General features: G+C 51.1%; 1 protein-coding gene across 3 annotated transcripts in view; it reads left to right on the top strand.

Moving 5' to 3' along the window:
• Positions 1 to 4,295: 4,295 nt before the first annotated feature.
• Positions 4,296 to 26,382, top strand: part of CIC (capicua transcriptional repressor) — a 47,284-nt gene continuing 25,197 nt past the window's right edge. For 2 of the 3 annotated variants that reach the window (XM_083753570.1, XM_083753568.1), the window contains exons 1-2: positions 4,296 to 4,430; positions 9,808 to 12,396. In XM_083753570.1, coding sequence (XP_083609696.1) covers positions 9,840 to 12,396 — 2,557 coding nt within the window. In that variant the 5' untranslated portion in view covers positions 4,296 to 4,430; positions 9,808 to 9,839. Of the gene's footprint in view, positions 4,431 to 5,539; positions 5,695 to 9,807; positions 12,397 to 26,382 lie in introns of those variants that run through there. The other variant, XM_083753569.1, reaches the window with a different exon arrangement.

Here is a 26,382-nt window from a genome sequence, read left to right as displayed (position 1 = left end):
AGCAAAGTTAAACTCGTTTTAATTGCACCACCCACTTTTGGCTCTGGCCCTGCCCACCTCTAGCATGAGGTCCCTGGAAAGTTGCCCAGAAGAGAAGGCCACTACCACCAGGCAGGAAAACCTTCCCTCCCGCTTCCCACAGCATCACAGCATTTCCAAGAACTATCACTTCTTCAAGGCTTTTCTAAGAAAGGGTACTAGAAGGTTAAAGGGAATGCCTCCATTTTATCGTTCTGGAAATTCCGCTTGTGGTGTTTAAGAGGTTGTTCCCCACTCCCCCCCAAAAAGGACTGGATGTTTCACGAAGATCGACGTCGCTGAGGATCCTCAACTGTCCCGCTCCAGAAATCAACTGGAGGACATGTGGGTTTTCAGTCAGCCTAACACCGTCGCCAGCATTTGTCTGTTTGTGAGCATGATGGAATGCAATCAAAGAATGAATGCCAGCTTTTGCAAACAACAAAGACTTTGCAGTTCTGGGAGGTAGGATGCCAAGTGAGAAATCTTCAGCGTCCTCACCAAACTACAACCCCCAGAATTCTTTGCAGGAAGTTGCCACTTTGGGTCAGGCAAAATAAAGGACGGTTCAGGAGAGTGGGGAAACAGCCAAGCAGTGGCGGACCTGCACTGTGCTAGACCAACATAATAATTATTTTAGGCATTTATTTAATATTATTTATTTTCTCTCACATTCTAGGGGTTGGACTAGATGATCCTCAGGGGTCCCTTCTACGATCTTCTGTGCATATACACATGCAAGTGATTTCGGAGTGATCTCCTTTCAGAGTGACTTGTGTTTTCCTTGGAATTCCATTGTATGTAACAAAACCTGCACAGCATTCTCTTGAAACTGAAACACCTTGTGTTTTCAGTTTAGCTTTGTTGCATGCAGTGGCTAGAAAGCTCCCCTTTCACGCTGAGTGGGCAGCTCTAGGATGCCGGAGGGGAAGAAATGGAGGCAGTAAGAGATTTTACTTTTTTGGGCTCCATGATCACTGCAGATAGTGACAGCAGTCGCGAAATTAAAAGACACCTGCTTCTTGGGAGAAAAGCAATGACGAACCTAGACAGCATCTTAAAAAGCAAAGACATCACCTTACCAACAAAGGTCCGTATAGTTAAAGCTATGGTTTTCCCAGCAGGGATGTATGGAAGTGAGAGCTGGACCATAAAGAAGGCTGATCACCGAAGAATTGATTCTTTGGAATTATGGTGCTGGAGGAGACTCTTGAGAGTCCCATGGACTGCAAGAAGATCAAATCTATCCATTCTTAAGGAAATCAGCCCTGAGTGCTCACTGGAAGGACAGATTGTGAAGCTGAGGCTCCAATACTTTGGCCACCTCATGAGAAGAGAAGACTCCCTGGAAAAGACCCTGATGTTGGGAAAGATGGAGGGCACAAGGAGAAGGGGATGACAGAGGACAAGATGGTTGGACAGTGTTCTCGAAGCGACCGGCATGAGTTTGACCAAACTGTGGGAGGTGGTGGAAGACAGGAGTCCCTTATGTGCTCTGGTCCATGGGGTCACAAAGAGTTGGACACAACTAAATGACTAAACAACAACAAAGGATTCTGGAGACAGGGACCCTGTTGCAGAATGTACCGTAACAAACATTTGACGACCTGCAATCTGGGGCCCACCACACCACATCTGACAAATGAATATGGCTTCCATGTGGCAGCCATACCATGTGCCTGCTGCCTCTCACTTTTTGACTGTGACCCTGCTGACATAAACCTGCAGCTATTCTTCACTGCCGGTGGAACTTCCTACGTCTGTCCCCTGCTGGAGACAGAATGCTAGCCTAGAGGGGCTTTGAACCGATCCAGCAAGGGGAGTCTGATGTCGTCCGTTGCCTGCGCTCACATAAACAACACCAAGTCACAGAGCAGTAGGTGAGATTGTATCTTCTACAGCACCAGCTTCTTCTTCTTAAAAGTGCTGCGGACTTGCAAACATCACGAGATGTTTTATTGTTAAGTAAGAGATGTCGGGAGCCAAAGCAAACCGGGAGAAGAGGGAATATGTTTCTACGTGTCCAGGCTGTTGGGTCACCCTGGGATGCTTTGTGAGCAAAGGGCCTTCAGGCACACATGGCGATGATTCAACTGCAGCCCTGCACAGATGTCAGGGCTGAAAAGTGCCCTAAATGTCAAGCTTTTAAAAACAGAAACACCACCCACGTTTTGAGCCTTTAAGGCATGCTTCCATAACGCCCATTTCCATGAGTGCAACACCCTGTTCCCCAGAGAAATTGACTGCAGGAGAAACACCCTTCTCTTGCATCTGAATCCTGCTACGGTATAGATCAGGGATTCCCAAAATGCGGTCTATGTTTGGGTTGCCATATGTACTCTTTTTTTCCTGGACACCTCCTCTTTTTCATAGAGTCGTCATGGAGATCCATAGTTAAAAGTAGAATTCGGCAAGTGTGTCCTCTTTTTTGCTCTTCAAAATATGGCAGCCCTAGACTGTGAACCACCAGTGGTTCAGGCGGTTCACGGCCATGTCCGCATGAAAGAATCATGCTGATTTGTAATTGCATTTTTATTGCTTCTTTTCTTTCTTATCTTGTATTTTATTGTATTACATTTTGAATTCTATGGAATGCAAATTGTAATACAATAAAAATTCAAGATAAGGGAAAAAAGAAGCAATAAAAAATAACAGTTAAAGCCATACAGTGTGTAGTGCAGTGCATTACAATTGTTACAAAAGACAGAAGAGTCATTAAGACCCTGCAATTTTTAAGTGGATTTGGGAACCAGCGATATAAATCAAAAAGGAGAATTTGCATTGGGAGGGAATGGCAGATTCTGAGGGATGACGGTGATTTACATCAGGACCATGTTGCAAAAACATTAACCCCCTCTCTTCAGGGTACAACTTTCCCAAATTTAGTTGGGACCTCTCTCTTCTCAGCTGCTATTTAAACAACAACTGAACAGGTTAAATGCATTTTTGCAGGGCCCATTTCACTGTTTAATAGCAGAACTTAAATCTGCTTTCTTATCATTTACATCCCTTTGTTCTAAGCTGTGAACGCACCATACATTTAAAGTGAACTCTGAGATCACTGGATCTCAGAATAGTAACAATAACAGCAGATTTGAATATTTTCACTCCCAAAAGAAATCTGGGCACTGTAGTTTGTTAAGGGTTGTTACAGTGCTCAGAATTCCTTGAGGGAAAGAAAGTGATTTGGCTGCCCTGAGTGGCTGGGGAAACCCAGTCAGATGGGTGCAATATAAAAAAGAATAGGATGGTGACGATGACGAAGGAATGCAAGGGGTCTCCTAACAACTCCCAGCATCTTTACCAAACCAAAGCTACCAGAATTATTTGGGAGAAGCCATGGCTTTATAAAGTGGCATCACGGCGCTTTAAATGTATGGTGCGGATGCGGCCTAACTGTTTTACTTCCTGGACCCTTCTGTGCTGGCAACTGCGAGGGGCAGGATTTGGCCGAGGGTTCTGGATAGCTTGAGGAGCAGCTGCTTTGGAAGTCAAACCTAACGGGCCAGGGCTTTGTCCACATGGAGGTGAGAGAAGGAGCGTCAGAAGACACCGCTGTCCCGAGGAAAGCAGCTGCCACGGCACGGAGCCCCCTCTCGCTGCGCTCTCCGCTTATTTAAAACTACTACTGCCAGGCAGAAGGAATCCGTGTAGCTGTGCACGACCAGACACGCCGCCGCGCAAGTGAAATAACACGCGGCCAGGGCGTTTCTGGAGGGTAATTTACAGGCGACGTGAACGCGCCTTTCCCCTTCCTTTCTGCACAAACTCAGCACAGGCGAAGCGGGTGTGGAAGGCCTTAACCTACCCGAGAAGGCCTACGTGCATTTCCGTAGCACGCGCCCGCGTGGCTGACCTGCTTTCTTTTGTGTGTGTGTGTGTGTTTTGCGGAGCTGAAAAGGCGAAAACTGCACCGCGCGGCGCCTAATTGTTTTGACGGGAACGCCAAGTAGATCGCGCTTGTTGCATTTGCTCAAGTTGCATCGGGGTCAAATTGCTGGCGCAAAACCTGTGTTTGTGCATTGCACGCTCTTGCGGGGAAGTGACGGGCCTGCACGCGCAGGTGTGCGCGCGCCAGCGAGAAGTCGCGCCCCCCCCCCCCCGCTGCATCTTCCAGGTTCCACAACTCCCGACTTCTCGCCCGTTCCTGTCCTGCCGAAAGCGCCTCCTGATTGGCTACGAACTCCGGCAGCGCCGGCCAATGCAGGCCCGCCCTGGTGACTTCATTCCTAGGCCGCCCCAGGCACTGATTGGTCGCTGCCGACCCCGCCTCCTCAGCCCCACGTGGGGAAGGGGATCCCGGTCCGGACGCTGATTGGCCGCGGAGCTGTCGGCGGCGGCTCCGCTGTTGCTGAGGGGAAGCGCGAGGGGCCCGGCCGGCCGGGGCAAGGGAGGCCAGGAGCGGACGACGGGTGAGTTTATGAATATGCTAATGACATGCAAATTACTTAAAAATGGACCTTCCGCCGAGGGGACTTGGGATGGGAAGAAGTCCACCCTCCCCGTTCGCTCCGCTTGCCTCAGTTGTACTTTGCAGCCCTGCGGGGGGAGGGGACGGGCTAGAAATAACAAGCGGAAGAGCTTGATGGGAGTTGTAGTCTTTCCTAAGGGAACTCCCCAGGATGTCCTAAGGGCGGGCAGCAGTTTTGGACTACAAATCCCATGAGGCTGTGCGCGGAGCTTTGGCTTCTTTAGACGTTCTGATGCCCCAAAGCATGATGGGTGCGCTAGTCTTTTACGAGTACGTCCCTCTGCTTTTCCTATGGGCATCGCTGGCCCTGAAGATTCTCCGGCACCCTGACCGTCCTGAGGAACGGCGCGTTGCATCCCGGGAGTTGTGGTTCTTTCTCTGGTAACTTCCTGGTTTCTCCCATAACTCTTTATGGGAACCATGACTTCGGCGGCCGGCAGCCCTTGCGCGCTCAGCATTTCTAATGCTGTAGAAGCCTGGCTAACAAGGCACTATGGGAATTGTTGTCTTTCACACCTACGCAGTATGGGAAGGATGAGTGACAAGAACTACAAGGCCCATGAAGGATAGCTCCCCGTTTCTGCCTCAGCTGTATTTCGCGTAGTATCATGGGAATTAAAGTTCTTTCTGCGAGGGTTGGAAGACTCAATCAGCTGTGGGTGAAAGTCCTTAAAGACTACATGTCCCATGAGGCTCAGCGGAACCTCGCTCTTCCTGTTCGCTCGGCGCCCGGTAAACAAGTCTGTGTTCTTGCTCCGCCTCTCCGTCCCTATTGGCTACTGTATGGTGGGCTTCTCCCAGTTCTCCCTTAATTCACCTTTCTATAGGCTACTGTAAGTGCTTCTCTCAAGGGAGGGGCAGGAATGCTTTGAATAGTCTGGCCGACCCCTTTCAGCGCTGATAGGCCGTACGCGCTGCCTGTCTCGGGAGGTGGGGAATGCGCAAGTTCTGGGGGCGAGCTATTGGCTCTTACGAAAATCTGTCACGGAGTTGTGGGTACCGATTGGACAGCGGCTCCAGCTGGTCCAGATTCATTCACCATTTTGTCTGTTGGAGTAAAAGGGGCTCGGAGGGGCCGAGAGGGGCTCGGGCTGGACCATCGGAGAAGCGGGGGGGGGGGGAGAGTAAAAACTGGACTGTACCAAGACTCCCTGCAGAAAGAATTCTGGCTATCCTAAACTCCCTGGAAAGAGGGAGTCATTCAGGTAAGGGGGGGTTGATATTAACTCCAGTGTCCCCCTTCCCAAGGAGGGGGGGGGGAGAGGAGGCTCCACAAAGGGTTAACATCTTCACCATAGCCTCCAAAGGAAAAGGAGGGAGTGGGATGCACCAACTTTACTCCCCCTCCTCCCCATTAGGTCCCGGGAGGTACCAACTCCCGCAGCCCCAAAATGGGGACCCCCACAGTTGCAAGGCAGCAGGAGGAGGCAGCAGCAGCAGCAGAGATGCCCGCTTTTTATGTTCCACAACTTTTGGTGGTTTTATGCAAAAGAATTCTGGCAGGGGGGGATGCGATCCCTTTTGCAGCTGCTAAGGCTGGTATGATCAAGGCGAGAGACCAGCTTTGCCTACCCAACCCCCCAGCTCCCCTTTCCTGGGAGGGCAAGTGGGTTGTGATGCACCGCCAGGAGAGGAGAGGGGTGCTGATCCTGGCTGTGGTGGGATGACTTTGAGCAGGGCAGCGGTCCAGGCTGAGACCCAACACCAGTTATTATGGGATGGGAGGATTGGCAGGGAGGCCTGGCCATTGTGTGTGCGTGGCAGGAGGTGTTTGTGTGTGTTGGGGTGGGGGTGGAGAGAAAGAGAGAGCGGAGAGGAGTTGCATAACATGGGAGGGGTCTTTGGGAAGTTAGTTGCCTGGTGGGAGCGTTGTCAAGAGCGAAGGAAAGTCTTCTGCTCAGCATTTGGGGTGAGCAAGGTCACTTGTGGGAGGTGCTGTGGGGTAGAGGGTCTGTCTTTCAGATATAAGGCCGTGGCCAGGAGCAGATGCTGGCTTTTGGGAGGGGGCTGCTAAGGAAGGATGGCATGGCTGTGTGTATATGACTCTGGGGAGTAGTAACATGAAAATACTCCAAACATTTCCTATATGGGGCAGGTGGGGGGGGAATTGTGCAGGGAGAAGGTGTGTGGAAGAGATCGGGTTTAATTGTTCCCGGGCACACGTAGTAGCACGGGGACCTGTTCCGATTCAGCCCAAGGGTATGTGGAGTAACAGCATGTGCCTCTGAGCGCATACAGAGTGCCGCTGCTCCACCACTCGGGAACAGAGCACCCACATCTTCAGCTGAAGGAATCCAGAGCAGATCTGGGAGAAGAGGAACATGTTTAGAGGGTTTGAAATGGGGGAGATGGGGGCAGCAGCCATGGAGAGTCTGGCATAACCTCTCTCTCTCTCTCTCTCTCTCTCTCTCTCTCTTGGAAGCTTGAAGCCAGGGAGAGCGTCCGGAATGATAACATTAGGAATGCTGTGTTGAGCCAATCCTTGAGACTGTTCGCCCATAGTCTGTTTTTTTCCAGGAAGCCTCTTCTCCCTCCCTTTTTGGTGGGGTGTGGGGAAGAGGAGGGGATTTGGCCCACGTCCCTGCTTGCCGCCAAACGGATGGGTTGCAACTCTTCCACATTCCTTTGCACCCTGCTCCTGTCTCCAGGCCTCAGATGAGAAGGGAGCTGGGAAGGATTCCTCCGGAGGTCTCTGAGCATTCCTCTCCCCGCCCACCAGCTGCACCCAAGCTGGTAACAGGGGGAGACATGTGAGCAAGGAAGGTGCCTTCCTCTGCAGGACTTGGGGTTCTTTGGGGTTTGCCTGAGTTCGCTGCACCCCTTACCCATTATGGAAAGCCGTTGAGAAAACATGTTGGCCATATTGAACAAGTGAGGATATGCCGTTTTCTTGCGCTGTCTCATGTTGGGATAGACGTGTGAGTTTCTTCTCTGGCCTTTGGCACAATGAAGCACAGACAAACTCGGGAAGCATCCGATGAGGTAAACAGAAATGGAGAGAAGTGTATCTCAAGAGATGCTGGAAAGGGTGAAAGCTTCTTATTATGCTAGCCCGATTTGTTTCAGGCCGAGCAAGCCTCCTTGGGGGGGGCTTATCTTGCACATTTCTTTATAAGCTGCTCAGCGAACATCCGTTTTGAGGGACCTTGCAGGGCAAAACTTGACTGGTCCTTACGGCATAACAGCCAGTCCCCGGGACCCTCTCACCTCTCACTTTTTATTCCCCACGGATGCTTCTTCTGTATAATTAAAAATGAAGGCCAAGGACCTCCTCTTCGTGTTAACATCACCCGGTGGTCTCTTATTCAGAATGTTGAAGGTGCAAGCCGTACCGTACCATACCAAACCCTGTACTCTATCGTAACTTTTAACGCCTTCATCTGTTGAAGAGTTCTGTGTTGCTTGAATTCTTGCTCTCCCATTCTGTAGAATGGTGACGAGGAGCCTGTGACCTTCCAGGTCATTTTTTGGACTCCATTTCCCATCAGCTCTAGCCAGCGCAGCCAATGGCCAGGAAGGATAGAGTTGTAGTCCAGTGGTGTTAAGAGGGACTTGGGTTCCCCTTTCCTGATTTACAACATAGCGTAGTTAAGTGTCATGACTGACCTTCCGGGGGGGGGGGCGGGGAGCTGGAGGGGATCTCCGAGGTTCCAGTTACAGATAGGTAGCTGTGTTGGTCTGCCATAGTCAAAACAAAAAAAATTCCTTCCAGTAGCACCTTAAAGACCAACTAAGTCAGTTCTTGGTATGAGCTTTCGTGTGCATGCATGTATCTGAAGAAGTGTGCATGCACACGAAAGCTCATACCAAGAACTGACTTAGTTGGTCTTTAAGGTGCTACTGGAAGGAATTTTTTTTGTTTTGGGATCCCCGAGGGTCATCTATTCCAACCCACTGCAATGCAGGAATACCTAAGCTCTTTTATTTATTCCATTTGTTCTTGATTTCATTGGCAATGGTGCCAGGGGTGGCATATGAGTGCTACCTAACCATTAGTGTATCCTGCTAAGTGCCTGCCAAAGCAGTGTTGGTGTTTTCTCCATTTCTGAATACCTCGGGTTAAGAACTTAATTCGTTCTGGAGGTCCGTTCTTAACCTGAAATTGTTCTTAACCTGAGGTACCACTTTAGCTAACGGGGCCTCCCGCCGGCACTGCCACACCGCGATTTTTGTTCTCATCCTGAAGCAAAGTTCCTAACCCAAGGTACTATTTCTGAGTTAGCAGAGTCTGTAACCTGAAGCATCTGTAATCCGAGGTACCACTGTACAATTATATGAGGTGAAGGAGCTCAGGGCTGGGAGACGGGCAGAGAATTATGGGATGGGGCAAAAGTATGGAATATGTTGCCTCGAGCCTCACACAAGCGAGAAGTAGCAGGTGGGTTTGTGCTTGCGGGAAGGGTCTTTTTTAGAGCTAGAGCTGGGAAAAGACAATGGGAGCAGGGAGCGTTTTTAAGAATTGCATTGCAGGGGGTTGGACTTGATGATCCTTGGGGGTCCCTCTCAACTCTGCAATTCTGTGATTCTACAAGGAGACTTCTGAATCGGGCCAAGGGCCCATCTGATCCCACGCCTTGTTCTCACTGTCGCCCTATATTTGCTTCTGGGAAACCAGTGACCAGAACGTGAATCATAGAATCATAGAGCTGGAGGGTCGTCTAGTTCAACCGCCTGCAATGCAGGAATCTTTGGCCCAACATGGGGTTTGAACCCATGACCTTTGGATTAAGAGCCTCAAGCTGTACACAAGAGCACTCTCTTCTCCTGTGGTTTCCAGCAACTGGTATTAAGAGGCATTACTGCCTCCCAGTTGTGGAGGCAGAGAACGGCCATGGAGTGTACAGCCACCAATGGGTTTATTCCCCATGAACTTGTCTGCTCCTCTTTTAAAGCTATCCAAGCTGGTGGCTGTCATTGCCCCTTGCGGGAGTGAGTTCTGCACTGGCGAAGAAGTACTTTCTGCCCTGAATCTTCCCAGCATTCAGGTTCATTGGATACCCAAGAGTTCTGTCATTAAATGTTTAGGATATAATGGATGCTTTCGCTGAAATTCCTGCATTGCATGGGGTTTGGACCAGATGACTCTAGAGGTCCCTTCCAAGTCTATGATTCTATATGACATCCCCACCCTTTAGCTTAAAACAAAACACCCAGGTTCTCAAAAGCTGGATGGCTGCAATAGTGGGGAAGGAGAGGCCAGATCCTTAGACCAGTGAGAGAGCAGGTATGGGGGTTTGTCACTCTGGTTCGCTGGAACCTCGGCAGAACGAGCCTCTGCCTGCTCTTATAACCTTTGCCTCTTGTCTTTCTCTCCTCAGCTCCCTGAGTCCACACCCAGCCTGGAGGGAATATGAAACCAGCGAGGAAGGCTGCTGGCTCCTCCTCCTCCTCTAGCAGCAGCAGCAGCAGCAGCCGCTCCCCACCCTCCACCCGGGCAGCCAAGGCCCAGAAGCGCAAGGCCACTGAGGAGGGGCCCAAGCCCGAAGAAGAAGCAGGGGAGGAGTCTGTAGATCAAGCACCGCCTTTCCCAGGTGCCCGGTGCCTGCAGCCACCGATGGATCCTGGCCTGCAGGAGTTGGCAGGGACGCCCGAGGACCCCTACAAGCTGCCCGAGGGGGACAGGGACCCAGGGACTGAGGCCTGCGGGGCGGAAGCCTCCCTGAACCGCAAGACGGCCACTTTCAAGTCACGGGCGCCCTGCAGGAAGTGCCCAGGGGGCGACGAGTCGAATGGCAGCGAAGGCGCGGCGGGGCCCACCGAGGATGAGCCTAGGCGCTGCCCCTCGTCCAGCACCGACACCGCCAGCGAGCACTCTGCGGATGAGAACGACAAGGGGGCGGGAGACGCCTGGGCCATGGCCCCGAGTGACTATGACCTGCGGCAGCTGCGCTCGCAGCGGGTGCTAGCCCGGCGCGAAGGGCTCTTTCAGCCGGCAGTAGTGAAGCAGATCCGCCGTGGGCAGGACTTGGGGGTGCAGTTTGTGGGCGACCGCGTCACGGCGTACTATGAAGGGGCTCTGGGCTCCGGCGCGGTGGACGTGGTCCTGGACGCAACGCCTCCGCCGGGGGCCTTGGCGGTTGGCACACTGGTCTGCGCTTGTGCGGACCCCGAGGAGACGGCCTACCGGGAAGGCACTGTCGTTGAGGTGAGCGCCAAGCCGGCTTCCTACAAAGTTCGCTTCGCCCGCCCCGTCGTCCTCCCTGGCACTGCGGCAGCCCGCAAAGACTCCGCCTGGGTGACGCGCTCGGCCCTGCGCCTCTTGCGCCCCCCGTGGAGCTGCGAAGCTGCCCCCGAGGACAGCAAGCCGTCCGATAAGTCACCTCCGTTGCCGGAAGAAGAGAAGGTCGCCCTGGCCCTCCCGTGCCCGGACCCGAAACAACCAGAAGACGCGGAAGTCTCCAAGATCAGCGCCTGCGTGCGGGCAGAGGAAAAGTCTGTGGTGGTGCCGCCCCAGATCCTGTCCCCGCCCAAGTCCCCGGCTTTCCCTCGCCTCCCCGAGCAGCCGTCCCCGCTGCTGAGCCCGGATGCAAGCGGGAGCCGCAGCAGCAGCGTCATGTCCGTGGACAAATGCAGCACCCCGGGCTCGTCTCGCTCCCGGACTCCCCTCACAGCGGCCCAGCAGAAGTACAAGAAGGGGGACGTGGTGTGCACGCCCAACGGCATCCGCAAGAAGTTCAATGGGAAGCAGTGGCGGCGGTTGTGCTCCCGGGAGGGCTGCATGAAGGAGTCGCAGCGGCGCGGCTACTGCTCCCGCCACCTCTCCATGCGCACCAAGGAGATGGAGAGCCTCTCGGAGGGGCGGGCCAGTGGGCTGCGAGAGGGCAGTGCCGAATTTGACTGGGATGACACCTCGCGGGACAGCGAGGCCAGCAGCGCGCGTGGGGACTCTCGGCCCCGCCTGGTGCCCCCCGCCGACCTGTCCCGCTTCGAGTTTGATGAGTGCGAAGCGGCTGTCATGCTGGTCTCCCTGGGCAGCTCTCGCTCAGGCACCCCTTCCTTCTCGCCCGTCTCCAACCAGTCTCCCTTCTCACCGGCACCTTCTCCCTCTCCCTCGCCCCTCTTCGGCTTCCGCCCGGCGAACTTCAGCCCCATCAATGCCTCGCCCGTCATCCAGAGGGCTGCCGCCCGCAGCCGCCACGTCAGCGCCAGCACGCCGAAGGGCGTCGGTGGTGCCGTGCTGAGTCCTGAGATGCTGCACCATGCAGCCTCCCGCGAGCGCCACCACTCGGGCATCACCTTCCAGACCAACCTCACTTTCACCGTGCCCATGAGCCCCAGCAAGCGGAAAGCCGGGGACTCACACCACAGCAGCACAGGCTCAGCGGCCGACTTCCACAAGAACGAGAGCCTCGACTCGGGCGTCGAGTCTGTCTCGCACACACCCACTCCTTCCACACCAGCTGGCTTCCGGGCCGTGTCGCCCGCCGGGGCGGGGCCCTTCTCCTCTCGCTCCCAACAGGCTTCCCCGCTCCTGCTGGTGCCCCCGCCGGCTGGGCTGACCTCGGACCCCAGCCCCACCGTGCGCAGGGTGCCCGCCGTGCAGAGGGATTCGCCCGTCATCGTGCGGAATCCCGACGTGCCGCTGCCCTCCAAGTTCACCGAAAAGCCCCTGGAGGGGAGGGTGGGCAGCCCGCGGGCGGGGAAGGCCGGCTCCAAGGAGCATCTTCCGGGCAAGGGGCAGCTGCAGATGCCGGTGCCCATCAACGTGGGCCGGACTCTTCCTTCCAGCCAGCCCTGTGTGGTTTCCGCCTCCGAGCAGGCCCCGCCCATCTTCAGCGTCTCCTCCCCCTTCCAGCCGGTCGCCTTCCATCCTTCTCCTGCAGCCCTCCTGCCTGTCATTGTCCCTGGAGAGTACACCAGCCACCCCACGCCCAAAAAGGAGATAATCATGGGAAGGCCTGGGACAGGTGAGTTGGGCTGGTTGCTTAGTTTGTTTTCGTCTTCTGGCACAGTTTTCAATCCTTGTGTGGACTGCATTTGTTGGTTCCCAAGATTCATTCCGTAGAAGATGAAAACGAGGCACTTGTCTGTGCGTTAGGCCCTTTGCCTATACCTGCTTTGAATCCGCTAACTGTTGTCTTCTTTGCACCAAGAGAGGCTGTGTCTCTGTTTCGGAAAGAGAGTGGGGGTCTTGGGTGCTGTATGGCCTAGTGGACAAGAGAGTTTGCTTTGGATCTAGGTCCTGGAGATTTGATTTCAACAGCCGCTGCTGCCCTGCAGCTGTTAGCAAGTACTTCTTTTTTGGGCAGCGGCAGCAATGGCATCCTGCTCTGCAGGGTTGTTGTGAAAGCAAGGGCATTAAGGACTGTGAAGGACATTGTGAATTGAAAGTGCTCCATGAGTTGTAGGTACAAAGAGATATTTCACTCAGTGCTGTTCGGAAGCAGGAAATGTACGCTGGCTTTGAGGCTGCATCTAGGAGGGAGTTTGAAAGTGTCCACATAGTTCATCTGAGGATAGTGTTTTTCTCCAGATCTGGGCAGCCAACCTGGTGCAGATGTGATTCAAACATGACAATGAAGGGAAGGCGAAAGGTTTGTTGGTGCTCCATTTTGGGTTTGTACCCTAACCTCCTCTTGATAGCTGGTGCAATGTTAGAGACTCAGATATGTAAACTAGGCACCAAATGGCTCCTTAAGCCAAGGTTACAGTCGAGAAAATGGAATGTCTAGTTGCCTTTTTTGGCCAAGTCTTATTTTTCAAAGGATGGACTGAATGTGGTTGATTCTCAGTTAAACATCTGGCTATTTCAGATGACAACCTTGAGCTTTGTTAAGAACTTTGAGAATTTAAAGAAGGAAAGTCACTTGATCCAGCAACAGTCCACATATATATTGGCCTGTTCTGACCCCTCTCTTTTTATGGACCATTCATAACGTATGAATAATCTTCACCACTGTGAATGTGAGCAGGGCAGTGGGGTGGGGTTAACAATTAACTATGACGTTGTTCGCTGCTCCTGCTCAGGCTGTACAGAAACAGCATTTGGGTTCCAGAAATTCACCCTGACCTTGCAGATAAAATATAACTGATAGAATTCTTCGGGATGTGGTATTAGTGCGTGAAAACAGTCCGGATCCAGTGATCCCCAGGCACGCACCTCCAGATGGTGGAGATGTCAGGGCCTATCCTGGCACCTAGGCCTCTTCACTTAGCCGCAAGTGGCCGATAGCCAGGTGCAAAATGCTCCTGGCGCCTGGCTAATTTCTAACACTGAGCTGGCGGCAACATTTTTGTGAGAGTCCTGCCGCTTCAGGCCAAAGGTCATGAGAGCAGAAGAAGGATCATGGTCCATGGCCCATCTATTGCAGCATCTTGTTCTCATAGTAGCCAACCTGATGTGTGGGGGACACCAGCAAGCGGGGTCCAAGCCCTCTCCCCTCTTGCGATTTCCAGCAACTACTGTTATTCAAAGGCAATGCTGCCTCCAACCGTGGAGGCAAAACACAGCCATCCTGGCAAGAAAGCTGCCCCAAGTTGTTGGCCATTGCTGCAAGTTCCATGGTTAGACTCTGTGCTGTGTGAATAAGTTATTTCTTCTCTCTGTCCCCAATCTTTCGACATTCAGCTTCATTGGACGTCAACGAGTCCTACTGGGAGAAAAAAACTTTCCTCTCCCCACTTTCTCCACGGCAGGCATAATTTTATAAACTTACATCATGGCACCTCTCATTTACCTTTCTCTTGGCTGAAGAGTCCCAAATCATGGTAGAGTTGGAAGGGATCCCGAGGGTCATGTAGTCCAACCCCAGGACTCTCAACACACGGTCTCCCATCCAGTTTGGAACCATACCGGACCCTGCTTAGCTTTGCAAATGTGCCGGCAGTTTTCTTGCTGTTTCAGCCTTTCCTTATAGGTCCTTCTCGTCCATGCTCCCCACTCCTACTGTAGCCCAGTATCTTCTTGTGTTTTTCAGGAAGCAGGGGCACAAGGGGCAATGAGCCCCACACCCCGCTGGCTGGCTGGCTGGCTGCCTGCCTGCCTTCAGGCAACTGCTATTCAGAGTCCTACTTCTTGTGATTACTGATGTAGTTAATGGCCATTGAGATATTTTTTTCCTCTGTGAATTTACCTCTAGCCTACATCACGACCCAGCAGCAAAGTCCTTACACTCCTATCTTTGTTTCCAGTACGAGAGTTTTTAAGTAGGCGGAAATCGCAGTGAGCCTTGGCTGGATTGGGCCCAAGACCATTAACCGTCCCCTTTGATAGTTGTGGAATCTGAAGCAGAGAGAGTATGTGATGTGCTCAAGGCAGCAGCCCTGTCTGTCTAGGGCTGAGTTGGGATTTCAACTTTGGTCTCCTTTGGTTGTGGCTGGACGTTTGACGAAACAGATTCTCTCCTCCTCCCGGAGGTAGGGGCACGCAGAGCTTCCAAGTTTTGTCCCAGCTCCTGCGAGGGATGGAGTGTCATCTGTTATGGATGCTTTAGCTGAGATTCCTGCCCTGCAGGGGGTTGGACTAGATGACCCCCGGGGTCCCTTCTAACTCTACACTTCTTTGATTCTATGAGAGTGCCTGTGTGTCTGTGCAAGGGAGATCCTACAGTAGTCTAGATATTTCTCATCTTCTGCCACTTGCTTCCCAGTGCTCTCTGGAATGGAGAACAGGCCCATAATGCTTTTGAACCACCTCCAAGGTTACACTCATGACTGTTTGCAGTCCCAATCAGGCCACAATGCCAGGTTAGCCAAACTATCCTGTTCGTGTCCGTACACATTTGGTGGGTTGCATTTGACTTGGTTGGGTTGTGAGCCGGCTAAGCCTGATCTAGAAAAACAAGTTTGTTCAAAAATAAGTAAGCAAGTTCCCAGGTGGTAGTGTTTGTGTCCTGCACACAGGCTTTTCATAGTCATCTGGTTGGCCACTGTGAGAACAGGATACAGTGGTACTTCGGGTTAAGAACTTAATTCGTTCTGGAGGTCCGTTCTTGACCCGAAACTGTTCTTAACCTGAAGCACCATTTTAGCTAATTAATGGGGCCTCCCGCTGCCGCCATGTGATTTCTGTTCTCATTCTGAAGCAAAGTTCTGAACCCGAGGTACTATTTCTGGGTTAGCGGAGTCTGTAACCTGAAGCGTATGTAACCTGAAGCATCTGTAACCCGAGGTACCACTGTACTGGACTAGATCAGCCTTTGGCCTGATCCAGGAGGGCTGCTCTTCAGTTCCTAAGTCATTGAAAGGAGCCTTGGATTTTTAGAACTGGCACTGCTTTCCTGGCTTGGATCTGCCTAAAGAAGTTGCCCTAGTCTTGTCCACATCAAAACAGCAATCGGGTTTTAATGTAGGCTGGCAGCAGGAGCCTAAACTCAGAATTATAGAAGGGACCACAAGGATAACCTAGTCCAACCCTCTGCAATGCAGGAATCTTTTGCCCAACGGTGGGACTCGAACTCACGACTTCGAGATTAAGAGTCTCACGCTACCAAGTCCAGTTTAATTTTTTTTTTGAGCCACCACGAGTCTTTGTTCTGGGGAAAAGGTTGGATAGCTAACTAACTAACCAGCCAACCGACCAGTTTGGCTAAGTGCTAGTTTTGATCAGTTTGAAATCAACTTGTTTTTAACCTGCTTAGATGATGCCAAGAGCTGTGTGACATATGATTAATGGCTGGGAGAGTTAAAGACCACCTTGAAGGCTTTTAGGCCTGCCACTTTCTCTCGGAAGTCTTTTACCCCAACAGGTTACATTTTTTTGAGAGAATAAGAAATACCCCTAATGCAAAAGTCGGTTGTGTTTCTTGGAATGTGTACATATATGTGTGTAAGACATAGAGATGTCCGAAACTTTCTTAAAGAGAACTGCAAATGGTAAGTGGGCGAACTTTGGGGATATTGTTTGCTACCAGCACAGTAATATCTTGGAAGGACTATGTGGTAGGCAAATAATGTGGGGTGGAAAATTTTCCAAAATGGAAAGGGCTGTACTGAATGTCAATCATGCTCAAGAGAAGACTCATTGGATGACGATGACTAGCTTGCTTTCTGCTGCTCCGAAGGGTAGGATCTGGACCAATGGATTCAAATTACAAAAAAGGAGATCCCGACTAAACATTAGGAAGAATTTTCTGTTGCTAACAGCTGTTTGACAGTGGAACAGTTGTGGACTCTCCTTCACTGGAGGTTTTTGAGCAGAGGTTAGACGGCCATCTGTCAGGGATGCTTTAGCTGTGAGTCCTGTGTTGTAAGATGTTGAACTAAATGACTCTTGGGATTCCTTCCAGCTCTGATTCCGTGACTACCTTGGGGCCCATTTTCAGTGGGTCCACTCTGAGGGAGAAGCTGGTTGGCTCCAACGTGCCATTTTAAAGCGCTTTTATTTCCCCACGCAGAATTTTCTGTTTCATAAGCGCATTAGCAACACCAGAGAGATGCTGGTTCCCAAATACAATGCTAGGCGAGCGCGGCAGTTTCCAATGGTTTAGCTTTGCTTACTAAATATAGGTAAAACGAACATGCTCAATTAGATCGCTCTCCGGGGCATAAGAAAATTTCCTGATGCGAACTGAATTTTTCCTGATGCAAAGGAAGAATTTCTGGTTCAGGTTTCCCTAGGAAACCCGAATCCCTTGCTGTCAGCCTACTTCTGTGTAAACTGTGTAATTAAAAGTGCACCACTGGGGTAATCTCCCCCCCCCCCCAAGGTCTGGGTTAGGGTTAAATATCTACTCACGTATGGTGAATAGAAATTGTCTCCGGGCAGGGTAGCGTTTGTTAACCGGAAGGGAGTTGCTTCTATTCCCCCCCCCCCCCCCCGTTTTCCTTTCAGGCCAGCTGTGTACCACTACTGACTGAGGTATGTGTTAGGAGGTTATTTATTAAAATATTCCCTGTATTGGTTGGTCTTGGAGCAGGATATAACAATAAGGCAATCCTAGGTGGGCTAGCAATTTTTGAGGGGGTGCTTTTAAGACTGCTGTGTAGATCATCCAGCATAGACATGCTGGATTAATACCAATCCACACAGATACTCAGAAGTGTTGGCATTTTAGAACTTGATCTTATTGATAGCAAAGCGCTTTAGAATTTGTAGGAAGGGTTACATCTGTACTATGCATTAGGGCTGGGCAGTATCTGGTTTTCTACATCACAATATATTGCCAATTAAACATGGTGATGTACCAATATATCACAATGTCTGAAACGAGGACGGAGCTGTGTAGAGGCCTTGGCTGGCTTCATGGGTTCCCCCACATTGTGATTTTTGCATGGCTCACACATACATATAACAATTTGCAATATATTGCCAGGTCAAAAATTACCAGACCAGTAGCACAATATGGACTTCAAACCGGTTTTGGATGGGACAACGATATATTGCCCAGCCCTGCTACACATTTCAAAAAGTGTCATGCAACTTTAAACAATCATTTAAACAACTTTAAGCAATCCTAGGCCTGTTGTTGTTCAACATCTTTATAAATGACTTGGATGAAGGAATTGAGGGGATGCTCATCAGATTTGCAGATGACACCAAACTGGGAGGGGTTACTAATGCCGCAGAAGACAAAATCAGAATTCAAAATGACCTTAACAGTTTGGAGAACTGGGCACAAGCTAAGAAAATGAATTTCAGTGGGGGCAAATGCAAGGTTCTGCCCTTAGGTAGGAAGAACCAGGTGCACAAATATAGAATAGGGGACACCTGACTTAATACAACATGTGTGAAAAGGATCTAGGGGTCTTGGTGGACCACAAGCTTAACATGAATCAACAGTGTGATGCAGCAGCAAAAAAAGCTAACGCTGTTCTAGGCTGTATCAACAGAAGTATAGTGTCCAGATCAAGGGAAGTAATAGAACCACTCTATTTTGCCTTGAGGGATGCGGGTGGCACTGTGGGTTAAACCACAGAGCCTAGGATTTGCCAATCAGAAGGTCGGCGGTTCAAATCCCCACGATGCGGTGAGCTCCCATTGCTCGGTCCCTGCTCCTGCCAACCTAGCAGTTCGAAAGCACAAAGTGTAAGTAGATAAATAGGTACCGCTCCGGTAGGAAGGTAAATGGCATTTCCAGGCGCTGCTCTGGTTTCGCCAGAAGCGGCTTAGTCATGCTGGCCACATGACCCAGAAGCTCTACGCCGGCTCCCTCGGCCAATAAAGCGAGATGAGCACCACAACCCCAGAGTCGCTCACGACTGGACCTAATGGTCAGGGGTCCCTTTATTTACCTTTTTATTCTGCCTTAGTCAGACCACACTTGGAATACTGTGTCCCGTTGTGGGCTCCACAATTTAAGAAGTATGTTGACAAGGTGGAACATGTGCAGAGGAAGGCAACCAAGATGATCAGGGGTCTGGAAACTAAGCCTTATGAGGAGCGCTTGAAGGAGCTGGGTATGTTTAGCCTGGAAAGAGGAGACTGAGAGGAGATATGATAGCATCTTAAAGGCTGTCAAATGGAATAGGGAGCATGCTTGTTTTCTCCTGCTCTTGATGGTAGGACTTGAGGCAGTGGCTTCAAGTTACAAGAAACTTTAGGGTTGCCATATATCTGAAATTTCCCGGATATACCCGGAATACTGCAGTCAGAAGCAATGTCCTGGCGGAAAGTGGCAAAATGTCCGGGAAGATCTGGACATATGGCAGCCCATGCCAGCAGTGTCATTTTTGCCTTGGATTTCCCTTAAAAGTAGATCAAAAATGTCAATTGCTTTTGTTTCCGGATTTTCACTTTTTGAAATATGGCAACCGTACAAGAAAGGAAATTCTGACTAAACATTCGCAAAAACTTTCTGACAGAGCTGTTTGGCAGTGGAAGAGACTCCCACAAGAGGCGGTGGACTCACCTTATTTGGAGGTTTTTAAGCAGAGGTCGGGTGGCCATCTGTTATGCATGATCTGCTTGAGATTCCTGCATTGCAAGGGGCTGGATTTGATAACCCGTGGGCAGTGTTAGAAACTGAGATATGAAATCCAGGAGCTAAATGGCACCTTCAGCCTAGGTTATGGGCGCAACAACGAAATGTCTAGGCGCGCTTTTTTAAATAACAAAAATAGAAAGCTGAAAATGAAGGAACTGCAGCTAAAATATTATGCTCATTTTTCACACAGTCCAGTCCTTCTGCCCACCCCCCTAATATTCTTAAGAGGGTCTCTTCTCCAGTCTTCAGAGAGTAGCTGGAAATGGGGAGGCAGAAAAAAAGGTCCCCCTTTCCTTTCTTTCTGCAGTTTTAATCTCAAATCTTAGCCTCAGTACTGCGCCCAGAGCTCAGAAGCTGCTTGTGCTGATGAAAGTTTTGAACCCTGCCCATGGGTCCCTTCGAGCTCTAAGATTTTATGGCTTTCCCCAAAGAATCCTGGGAGCTGTAGTTTATTTAGGGTACTGAAGGTGGTTAAAAGGTGAAGGGACCCCTGACCATTAGGTCCAGTCGTGGCCGACTCTGGGGTTGCGGCGCTCATCTCGCTTTATTGACCGAGGGAGCTGGCGTACAGCTTCTGGGTCATGAGGTCAGCATAACTAAGCCACTTCTGGTGAACCAGAGCAGCGCATGGAAACACCATTTACCTTCCCGCCAGAGTGGTACCTATTTATCTACTTGCACTTTGACGTGCTTTTGAACTGCTAGGTTGGCAGGAGCAGGGACCGAGCACTCACCCCGTTGCGGGGATTCGAACTGCCAACATTCTGATCGGCAAGTCCTAGGCTCTGTGGTTTAACTCACAGCGCCACCCGCGTCCCTTACTGAAGGTGGTTAGGAGACCCCAATTCCCCTCACAGAGCTACAGTTCCCAGAATGATGCTGCTTTAAATAGGTAGTGCAGATGGGGCTTTAGTGTGCAGAATGAATATGGAGGCAGTTCTGGGGAGACCCAGTGCTGTGACCCCGCACCCACTCCCCTGATTACTTCACTGCAGCAAGTCATGCCTGCTGCACCATCCCGTTCTTGACCCTGAGACACCTGGGTTGAAGCATTTGCCGCAGCCAAGAGACCATGACTTTTCTTTATTAGACATTGGACTCATTCCCACATGCAGGTAGATACAGTTTGCGACATGGCTGAAGGTGTCCAGGTGTCGCGGTACGTTTGCCCATCCATCCATGTGTGGACAAGACTTCTCACTTGGATTTGCCATTAATATAACTGTCGGTACCCATAGGAACGACCAGTTGCACACCAGTCTGTGTTTTGTGTATCGTCCATGCGCAAGACTGCTGGAGCATCACATGATGCTTGCATGAGTGAGTGGAGAAAGAGGAACATACACGGAACGGCTGGCTGACTGCAGTTTGCCCCCCACCCCAGCCACTGTTCTGTACCATAAGAAGCCTCTTTTCTCCCCCTGGTGGCTGCTGTCACCAAAATCATAATGTGAGATCCAAACTCCATACCACTGGGTACCTCTGAGCAGTGTTAGAAACTCAGATATATAAGCTAGACGCCAAATGGCTCATTAAACCAAGGTTGCTCTCGCCAAAAGGGAACGTCTAGTTGCCATTTTTGGGCAAGGTGGCTCTAAAGTCATTTTTTTCCAGATGATGGACTGACTGTGATTTATTCTCATCTGTCTGGTTCAGACGAGCTAAGTTAAAAGCTTTGAGAAATTAAAGAAGAAAAGTCCCTTGCTCCAGGAACGGTCCACGTGTATATTGGCTTATTCCAACCTCTTTCTCTTAATGGCGACTGCTCCTGCTGCGTAGAAAAAACCTATTGGTTTCCAGAAATTCATTCCGATTGTGCAGATGAAATATAACTGGGTGGGGTATTAGTGGATGAAAACAGTACAGATCCAATGATTGATCCCCAGATGGTGGAGATCTCAGGCGCCATCCTGGGACCCAGGCACCTTCACTTGGTCGCAAGTGGTCGAAAGCCAGGCACAAAATGCGCCTGGCACCTGGCTAATTTCAAACACTGCCTCTGAGCCCATCCCTTTCACCCCTGGGAGAGACCTTTTGGGGTGGATAAGAATGCATGCTTGTGCTTTGCCAGGTTTCTGCACCCAACTAGACACACTCTTTAGGGACTTGAGATCAGGCGGTTACATTTGAGGTTTGCTCTCTGGGGCCCTCATTTTGGCAGTGGTGATGGGCAGGTTCTGGAGCTCTGTGTGTCCAGGACACTGTGGCTCACGGTTGCTTGGGTCTGTGCACATCCTGCTCTGGGGTGCTAGGACATATGAAGGGAAGAGCGCGCCTGGAACACAGGTGAGGGCTAGAGCATGCGAGGTAAGGGAGAGCGTGGCATGTGCTTCTCCCATTCCCAAGGCACTGGCTCCATCTCCCTGCAGCATCACAACTGCAGTTTGCTGTCTCTCGGCAACTGGTAACCAAGGCTACCATCTCCCTGCTGCTCGCCCGGAGCCCCGTCTCTATTTTTATCAGCAACGGGAGAGACCAGATCCAGATTTAGGGGAGTTGTACATTTGTGCATATGGCTTGGGGCTTAGGTGCATTTTGTGTGTACTGCAGTAGTGCCGGCTCCCTAACTCCCACACCCTCACATGCGATGGGTTTATTTGTGTACTTGCACTGAGCGTGGGCGTGCTTACGCAATTGTGTGCACAGGCATGTCCATCGCATGCACACGTGTGTTCTGCAGTTGCACCGTGCACGTATGTCCCCGTGGCGCAGCCGTGGTGCCGCTTGAGCAAACCTCGGGGTACGTTCGCACTTCCTCTGAAAGTGCGAATTTCATGCTTGCAAGCTGGCGTTCCACACCTGTCTTGTGCTTTTATAAAAGGAAACCATCATTCTGTGGAAAGCGATCAAGCTTGGCAGACTCGCATGTGGGAGGGAAACTACAAAACAATCCTGTGGCATCTTAAACACTAACCCATTTATTAGAGTACAGTGGTACCTTGGGTTAAGTACTTAATTCATTCCGGAGGTCTGTACTTAACCTGAAACTGTTCTTAACCTGAAGCACCACTTTAGCTAATGTGGCCTCCCGCTGCCGCCGCACCGCTGGAGCACGATTTCTGTTCTCAACCTGAAGCAAAGTTCTTAACTTGAAGCACTATTTCTGGGTTAGCAGAGTCTGTAACCTGAAGCGTATGTAACCCGAGGTACCACTGTATGACCTTTCTTGGACTAGAGTCCACTGTATGCAGTAATCCATGAAAGCTTATACCACAGTAGATGCATTAGTGTTTAAAGGGCTGTCAGACATTTTGGGGTTTTTTTTGGGGGGGGGTTGGCTGCAACAAGTTAGTTTATTTTATATCCCATCTTTGCTCAAGGGGGCATACATCTTTTCCTGTAAGGTAGGCTAGGCTGGAAGACAGTAACTGGCCAAAGGTCACCCAATGAGCTTCATGGCTGAGTGGGGATTTGAACTCTCAGGCCCTAGTCCTGGGACACTCTAGCCCAGCTTGTTTTGGACTACAACTCCCATCTTAGCTAGCAGGACCCGGTAGTCAGGGATGATGGGGACGGTAGTCCAAAAACAGCTGGAGTCCCAAGTTTGGGAAACCCTGCTCTAACCACTATACCACACTGGCAAAGCCCCCGGATGTTCTTGCAATGTGAGTCCAAGACGCTTTTCACGCTTTATTCGCCAGCCTGGATCCACCAGTGCTCACCATGATAAACGTGCAAAGCATGGCTGGGAGGGATGTGGACTCTAACGTGCATTAGACGTGCAACAAGCTCTGGCTGTCTGATGCAGCTCTCTGCAATGTTTGGAGTAGGACCTACCATAGCTCAGTGCCGGAGAACATGCTTTGTACCTAAGAAGGTATTTGGTACAACCACTGACATTCTCAGGAAAAATAACATGGATCAGGTAGCAGCAGGTTATGGGAAAGACCCCCTGCCCCCAAATCCTAGAGAGTCATTGCCAGTCAGAGTAGTTAATACTTGGAGAGATGGATGAATAGGAAGCTTTCTTATATCAGGCCAGGCTGTGGGTCTCATAGCATGAGAGTTTCAGAACACAGGTCTCCTTTTCCTCTTCCACTGCATCAGACATTAGTGGGACTCTGATGCCCTGGGTTGTTGTATAAGGTGTGATGTGTGTCTTTCTCCCTATTATGTAATGCAGCGTGTACCTAGTTCCAACACTGAATATCTGCTCTTACACAATTCCGGATGTTCCCTACACCCTGGAAAGTGCCAGGATATTAGTATGGTAAATGATTGTGCTCCTGACAGAGGACAGTGCCGAAAGCACGCCAGCAAGCCAGTTGTATAACACACCCTGCTACAGCCAGGATGCAAAACTCCCCATGCAGCAGAGGCCAGAGTGTGCACACAGCCTACTGCTGTGTGGGAAATCCAGATGGGAACAGATGGCAGCAGGCATCTGCGGTTGCCCTCTTCGCAGCTTTGCATGTCTGCACAAGAACGCAGCTTTTCCCCTACAGTGACTGGTGTTGTATTTGTATCAACACAGTACTAGGTTGACAAACGTTTAATGGCTAGTGGTCACTGGGGGTGGTCAACCTGTGTCTGAGTCGTACTGTTTTCAACTCAGGCAGTGACTCAGATGATTGAATAATCTTCCACTTACGGTAACTGTGATCAATATCCCTCCATGCTGTTTACTAGCATGTTGAGGAGTAAGGCTCTCACCTCACCTCCACCCCCATGTTCAGTTTTCTATGTGGATTGCATGCTTTTTGTATGGAAGAGCATTGAGTCATGCGCATCTTTAGGCCTGAAGTGGTTTAGCCCAGCTATGGGATGACCACATTGAGTGACGGCTTAGCCTCAGTCAGGGCAGGACAGGAATTAAGCCAGAAGCATATTCGCCTTGAAAGAGGTGGACAATCCCAGTTGAGCCCGTCTCCCTCCGGAGATGGTGCACTCCTTGATTCGAGGTTTTTAAGCAGAGGTTGGATGGCCATCTGCCATGGATGCATTAGTTGAGATTCCTGTTTTGCAGGGACTTGGAACAGTTGACCCACAGGGTCCCTTCCAGCTCTATGATTCCTCATCTTCCTGTGAAAAAAGGAGGCCTTCATTTCTAGCAGTGTGTTCCTGTGTCCTCACCGAACATGAGCTTTTGCATGTGAGAGAATGTATTTCTCTACAGAGAGTGAGTGTGGGCACTGAAGAAGCAAGATACACACACACCAGTGAAACTTCTAATGTTGCTTGCTTGCATTATGCGGATGAGAACTAGAAAGGCTCAGCGTTCTGGGACAGATCCCTTTATGTGGCCCTGAACTCCTTGGAGGAACTATGGATCGTCCGGGATTTGGTGGCCAACTCTTAGGTCCATTTAATCTGGAGGCCCTCTGCATTCCTTTTAGATGGACAGGATGGTGCGCTGTAAGTCGCCCCTCCCTTTAAGCCACCTTGAAGTAAGGAACTTAAGATACAGCTTTGATTTCTGTCGTTCACCCGAGAGAGGTATATCTGGGTTTTGAGTGTCATGTGCCTCCTGTTCTGCGAATATGTTTTCCTCCCTCTGTGCTACCTACTGTCCTTTGCACTCAGCGGACATAAAATGCGCTTGCTGGCGAGAGAGAGAAGGCGGTGTGTGTGTTGCCCTTGGGCTGCAGAGTTTGCAGGAAAAAAGTTCTGCGGGCTCCTGTGAGGCAGCGGGTCTGCATGCAGCATGCGTGGCTGTGTCGGGACAGAAGCATGAGGAAGGCTAAGCTCCTATGAGTTCTCTGCATGTGATGTGCATTGCAGAGTGAGCATTGCAGAGTGAGCGTGGGTGGCGCTTTTTCTGTGCAATTGTTTTTTTCTCTCCCCCCCCCCCCGCCCCAGCCCCAACGTCATGGTCAGTCTTCCCTTCCACCCCGCCCTTGGCGTAAGGCAGTGCGTGCTGGGAGTGGTGTGTTTGTGTCCTCTCCTTCTCACCCCCCCCCCCAATTCCCTTAACAATGGGATCCTCGCCCAGGCCTGGCCTTGTGCCCAGATCTAGTGTGTGTGTGTGCTTGTGTATTGGTGTGTGTGTGTGTCTGTGATGGGGGGGGAGTTCCTACGTGTCTCCTTACTTCACCTCATAGCCTATTGGCTGCCTGCTGGGGGAAAGAGGCTGGCTATAACCCACCCACCCCCAGCTGTGAGCAGAGGCAGCATTGAGTCAATCTTGCGGGGGAAGGGGCTGTGGTACTCAGGGACAGGAAGGGGCTAAGGGAGGAGGCGAGTGTGAGTCATAGGGAGGCAAGCGGAGGCAGCTCTGTGGAAGAGGAGGCACGGAGGGGGGGTGCCCTGGAGTGCACGACACTGGGGTTCACTGCCTCTCTGCCCCCCCTCGCCCACACTCCTTTTTCCCGCCACCCTGCCCTAGGGAGGATAGATTATCCCAGGAATGCGTCTGTGCTGCAAGCTCTTAATCCCCAGCCGCACTGGGCTGCCTGCCAGCAGAAGCAGCTTCAGTGCATATGTGTGAGTGGTATGATAGGAGGGACTTTAATGTACAGACACGTATGTATCTGGGAGCATGACGGTGATGCACTCATCTTAAAAGGTCCTCCATCAGCCTGCATGCTTAACTGGGCTCGCGCCCATGTGCCCCATTCAGATGTTACACAGGATGCACTTAATCCCACGTGTGGGTCTGTCCATGCGTATCGCTAGCCAGGCATTCGTCTTATCAAGGGTATGCTGGTGTGCATGTGTGTGTCCATGCCTCTGCGTCTATTCGATGTGGTGCCCCCTCACAGGCATCTGCCAGGGCATGTGTGGCCACAGGAATGAGCACGATCCAAGTGGGTGCCCACATGGGCACAAAGTGGGTGGGGAAGGGGCATATGGGGTGTATCATGTATGCACTGCATTTACACTCTACCTTTCTCCCCAAGGAGATCAGGGTAGGGTACCTGGTTCTCTCTCTCTCCCCCCTCCCCAAATCCTTCATTTAATCCCCACAACAAGCCCAGGCTCAGAGGTGGTGACTGGTCCAAGGTCACGCCAAGGCAGCTTCACCTCTTGAGCAAGGATTTGAACCCTGGTCTCTCGCAGGTCCTAGGCCGTTGTGCGCTAAGCCAATAA

This window comes from Podarcis gaigeae (assembly GCF_964106915.1).
Source record: "Podarcis gaigeae genome assembly, chromosome: 8".
Classification (NCBI taxonomy): Eukaryota; Metazoa; Chordata; class Lepidosauria; order Squamata; family Lacertidae; genus Podarcis; species Podarcis gaigeae.
The sequence above is the reverse complement of the archived record's forward strand: the minus strand, read 5'-3'. Positions and strand labels throughout refer to the sequence as shown.